Source organism: Ptychodera flava, chromosome 7 (assembly GCF_041260155.1).
Source record: "Ptychodera flava strain L36383 chromosome 7, AS_Pfla_20210202, whole genome shotgun sequence".
NCBI classification, from domain to species: domain Eukaryota; kingdom Metazoa; phylum Hemichordata; class Enteropneusta; family Ptychoderidae; genus Ptychodera; species Ptychodera flava.
In genome coordinates, this window is record NC_091934.1 from 15,780,478 (window position 1) to 15,786,477 (window position 6,000).

Consider the following 6,000-nt stretch of genomic DNA (forward strand, 5'->3'; position numbering starts at 1 on the left):
ATAATCATAACATTTTGTTTACTATAGGGGATTCAAGATCAATGGAGAAGTTCAAGTTTGGCAAAGTCTCTCCTTCACCACAAGACTTCCTTTTTTTGTGAAAAAAAGTTTGAAAAAAGCCTCGTTGTCATCCGTACTCAAAGATACCAGATGACATTGTGAGATCAAATACTCTTATCTAACAACAATTCAAGGACGAACGTATGAACTGAACGTGTTGCTGTACAAGGAGAGTAACAAAGTTATAGAAACATAAGAAGACGCAATTGTTGTTCAAATCACCCCACTAAAACTTACACAAACAAGTGGCTATGTAACCGAAAATAAATACTCCGGGGCTTCACTAGCGTAGTAGTTAACATGGTCAATAACGCGTACGAGTTGCTTCCAGACTCGAACCAATTCATATTTTAGAGACTTATATGAAAAATTATGTATCATGATGATAAAGAAATGATTCTCCTCTATTTCTAAAGCCAATTATCCTTGTCGATAAACACTTGCTTATATCGAGAGGATATATTTTCTGTAAACATTTAATTTGGAACAGATTTGTCATATAGTCCAGATCAGATCTATATAAAATAAACGGTTGACAAGTGATCTGATCTCTACAACCGTATCAAAATGGAATTTATTGCCTAGGTAGGCCTAGTCAATCAAAATATCGGACCGTGAGGTTAACTAAAAGATAATATGTGTGTTTCCGATAACGTATACCTCTAAAAATGGTGGTTCGGACTGACTTTTTGAACTCTGCGGTTTGTTCGCTGAGACCCATAAACTACGGTAAAGTAAGATAATCTTCTTAATTTTGTTTTTAAAATGGGGAAAAATGTTTGGATCGGCGGAGTTTTCAAGGTTAGGCCTAATGGAACACACATACGTCTTTTGTTTGATCTAAGAGGTAACGCTTGATGGGTCAATTCAACGGTTTGAAAGATTTAATACACCACGTGTTGTTTTACATGAAAAGATAAGGTGACTACTTTTTGCATACTGATTGTATAACACCGGGTTGAGTCTCAGAATCAATGAAGCATACGATGAAATAAAGTTGATCATGCGCGTACGACCTCATTTTAGGTATCCTCCCTGCCCAGGTTTGCAGTTTGTGGCGGGAACCGTACATTCATTTGCATAATTTTGGCGACTACTGGTACTTTAATCATATCTTTTTTTTTCACATATTCTTTCTGTAAACTGAAAAGGGGGCTGAAAATGTAATTGATTGACATCTCTGTTTGACATTTATCACATGAATATAAAATATTAATATAAAATCAACCAATGTCAATAAAACAACCTTCTTACTCAAAATATATTTTTGCTTCGTAATTCACTTGGATTTGTTCGTCAATTAGTTGGTTTTGTTTTGATATCTTTCCTTTAGAATATTTGCCACAGTGTTAAAGTAAATCCGTTTATACTTCTGTATCCTTTCTGGGCTATATGGACTTTTACATGCTCGTACGTTTCTGAACATGATCCCTAGATCACTGATCAATCGCTCACTCGCCTGAAAAAAGTAATGGGAAATATTACTGTATACGCACAATTTTTCGGCTTCAATAACTTTACATGAATTTTGGCTATCGTAGAGAATTATCTTTTACAAAACAAATATCGTGAAGAACGTTGTTCTTAACATCATTGAAAATTGTACTTTGAACCGTACCAAGGCCTGCTTTGAACCCAATGAAAATATTTGACCCATTTCGTCGATCCCATGAAGCCTTGCTTCCCGGAACTACTGAAACACTGAACCGGTTTGAGTAACAACAAGCTGCGTAGATCATTTGAAATATTGTGAACAAAATGGCATCAAGTGGATCTCAACTACCCGAACAAATCGACGAGAATTTCCTACTCTGCGGGATCTGTTGTGAACGATACAAGAATCCCAAAATTCTGCCGTGTCTGCACAACTTCTGTGAGCCTTGTCTGGGTAAGTTGGCAGATGAGATGGGTGCCATTACCTTACTGCCCAGTATGCCGTAGAGTTCATGAACTCATCGGTATCTGCTAAAGTGCGGGCTGCGGGTTGCGGGTTGCGGGCTGCGGGTTGCGGGCTGCGGGCTGCGGGTTTTTAGAATTATGGCTAGATTTCTAATATATGTAATATGGCATTTAGTATATAAGAAATAAACCTTTAGAAGGTGTCTATTATCAATAATCATGATCAGGTCTATCGTACAGTATCCCTTTTCCTGGCAAGTCCATATTTCAACATCAGGTCAAGATGGTTAAAATTAATGAAACACAACATATTCCATTTTGTGTATTTTAACATAATACTGTACATTTGAAGGCTGTTGAAAACATATATGCTGTAAAATTGATTTTTTGGACTAAAGATGCTATAACAGACCATACCAAGTGGGTGAAAATACGTCATGTTTCTGAAAAAAAATCAAAATCTGCTAAACTAAAAGCGGCGATTCCGAGGACCAATTTATTTGTTCCGAGCTGCCTGGCCATCACAAATAATTTGGGATCTGAAATCACTTTTCTTTCTTGCCATGGATGTGAGTGAGAAATAATACCAGACTGACAAAAAAATTCGCGCCTCGGAAATGTCGCCACTTATCGCGGAATGAAAATTGTTACATTTCTAGTATCAGGCCATAGGAAGTAAATTCTTTGTAATGCATCTATTCACAATTCGGTTCTAGGGCAACACATACAGAAAATTAAACAATGCCTACTTAAATGCAATGTGTAAGGAAAGATTTGACTTCAAAAAGCGTAGAAGTGTTGTGTATTTAAATGCCGTGTATTTTTCATGAAATCTTTAAAAAGAAAAAGACGTACGACAATGGACTTAGCTTACTTTGCCGTTTCGGTTCAACCGAGGTCACGACCACAGAGAACGACATTCCGCTAACATTTTACGCGAGAATTTCAGCGGGAAAAACACGTCGGTGCGTTGACTTATTTTCAGGAATCGATCTAATAGGAATATTTTTGGATGAGTTTGTGTTCTGCAGCTCTCAATAATTGTGTATCTCCTAATATCATGAACATATTCTATGACTTGCACCTGCAGCATGATAGTCGCTCCATATGCATTTGATCCAGCGTGACTATGAAAAGTTTCCTAGGACTATTATCGTGTTCACCACAATAAAATAATTTTAAACGGCATTGAAAACGATTCTGAAAATTGTGCTTTTATCGGCGGTTGAACTAATCTGAAGTGTGAGAAGGGCATTGCATTCTATGAAAAAGTAACAAATTATTAGGCGCGTGCCGAAGTTCATCTCCCAGTTCATCTGTGCTGTCAACGATCCGAAACTTACTTTTAAACTATCCGTCCTAATCATTACATAAAAAGTTAATATAGCGAGTTGTTGTGAAATCTGTCTTGTGTTCATATTATTACTCATCCGTGTTCAGTCATATCATTTCGAAAGCTTCGATCGGCAGTGCGCTGTGCAACGGCGAATGTTGGATGGGAAATGGACTATTCTGACGTTGGTGGTGCTTTACCAGATGTAAGCTAAAATAACGGCATTATTCAAGAAGTTCACGGCTTTTATTCCATAAACAAATACATCTAGATACTATTTTAGCATTTATTCTATCTACTAGCGAAAATGATACCAAAAATCACACATTTTTTCATGCCCGCAACCCGCAGCCCGCAGCCCGCAACCCGCAAAATAGCGCATCCGGAACTCATCGACAATGGCGTGGCAGGAATCCAGGTCAACATCTTCCTGAATGATTTAATTGCACTTTTTGAAGAACAGAAGAGCGTAAACACTTCAAAGAAATGCGACGGGTGTGAACAAGGCGATGTGACAAAGCACTGTACCGTCTGTTCGTTTGATTTTTGCAGTAACTGCGCCACAACACATGGTAAGCTCCCAACAACGAAATCTCATCGCCTACTCCGCTTTGATGAATACATGGCGGCAAAGTCAGCTGACCCAGCCTCGGTTCAGCCTCCTGTCTATTGTGACACACATCAAGATTACCAGGTCAAATTCTACTGTGATACCTGCAACGGGACGATCTGTCTGATGTGTACTGCATTAGATCATCCTTTGACAAAACACCAGTACCGATGTGTCAAAGACGCAGCAAAGGAATTCACCAAAAACTTACACGTAGTCATTGACAAAGTGAAAGTGAAAGAAAATGAAGCCAACAATAGCAAACTCAAAGTGCAGCAAATATTTGAGTCTCTAAAAAAGTGCTTCCAAAGAGAAGAGGAAAGCTTGAGAAAACACATCCGTCAAACTATTGATGAAATAACGCGTCTGATACAAGAAAATGGCAACAAACTACTAACAGAGTTGAAAGGTGAATACGAAAAACGAAAAGTCAACTTGACTGCACAACTGAAAGAACTTGACATTGCTGAGAATGACTTGACAAGTACACGTGAATATGTTGAGAAACTGGTGCATTATGGGAACGCTTCACAGCTAATGTCAGCAAAGAGGAGAGTTGATCATCAAACAGAAGAATTGCTGAAAGTACAGACACAGGTAGAGCCAGTGGAAGACGACTACATGGAGTTTCAACAATGTGATGACTTCTGTAGGAGGAGGAGTCTTGGCACAATGAAATTCATTCCGACGGTGTACAAAGTGGACTCAGTCACTCCAACAGTTCGAGTTGGCGAAGACATCACATGCACCATTCGAAGCGCGAATGAATCAAACCTAAACAAGGAAGAGGTATCACATCGTGTCAAAGTTGAAGCTGTGATGAAGACACCTGACGGTAACACAGAGAAAGTGGAAGTCAAGGACAATGAGAATGGAACAATGACTTTGAAAACACGTGTAGAGGTAGAGGGGAAACATGAATTGTCAGTGACAGTATGTAAGAAACCAGTACAAGGATCACCGGTTAACATTAAGGTTATCGCTAAGAAAGGGTTGGTGTGTAAGTTAGGGGAGAAAGGTTCAGGTATCGGTCAGTTCAGTGGTTTACAGGGGATGACAATGATGAGAAACGGTGACGTGTTGGTTGCTGAACATAGCAATCAAAGATTACAAAGTTTTACTGTAAATGGAAGACATCGGAAGATATTCAAGTTTTCAAATGTCAATAATTTCTCTCCCTATGATGCAACTGTATCAGCAAATGGTAATGTCTTTACTACAGATACTCAAAATAAGCAGGGAATTGTCTGTAATGAGAATGGTGAACTAATCGGGTGTTTTGGAAAGGGTAATGTTCAGGGCTCTAGAGGTATCGCTATCAGTCCTGTCAATGGAAGGGTTTATATTGTAGGTCACACTGCACACTGTATTCACATTTACGATCAAGACGGCAATCACATCAAATCATTCGGTAGTAATGGAAGTCAGAAGGGTCAGTTTAGCTATCCCTACTTTGTCTGTATTGACAACACCGGCAATGTCTATGTATCAGATAGTGGTAACCATAGAATCCAAGTGTTCAATGGTAATGGTCAGTTCCTCTTTACATTTGGCTCCCGTGGAAGTGGTGATAGTCAAATGAACTGGCCCCGGGGAATTGCTGTGGACAAACACGGCTATGTGTATGTCGCAGATTACAACAATAATAGAATTGTGAAATACGAATCGAATGGTAAATTTGTTTGCCGTATCGATGAAGTGAGTGACGGTCTTAACTGTCCTACCGGTGTCTGTGTCACTGACGATGACAGAGTTATAGTGGCTGATAAAGGTAACAGTTGCATTAAAGTTTTCACGCAATAATTCTGCTAGTAGGAGGTTGTATGGCTTGTTATAGTATGTTCTCTTGATGAGTGTAAACGGTTCCTATATTTTATAAAATATTTCAAGGTTCGGTGGAGAATAAAACTTTAACATCCATCAAATGGCAAGCAAAGTAACATAACATACAAAGCGATTTGTAGAACGATTAATACAGTACCACAGGGATTAAAATTACTTTGAACACGATTGGAACTAATTTGGGATAATTGGATGGTGAAGTAATGTCGATTTAATCTACAAATGCAATCACATCTGCTTTTCTTTTCACATTACA

At 38.6% G+C, this 6,000-nt stretch overlaps 1 protein-coding gene across 1 annotated transcript; it reads left to right on the top strand.

Annotated features, from left to right (window-relative positions):
• Positions 1 to 3,626: 3,626 nt before the first annotated feature.
• On the top strand, positions 3,627 to 5,705 carry LOC139136312 (tripartite motif-containing protein 2-like). The gene has a single exon (XM_070704038.1). The coding sequence runs from the start codon at positions 3,627 to 3,629 to the stop codon at positions 5,703 to 5,705; it is 2,079 nt and encodes a 692-aa protein (XP_070560139.1).
• The last annotated feature ends 295 nt before the right edge of the window (positions 5,706 to 6,000 follow it).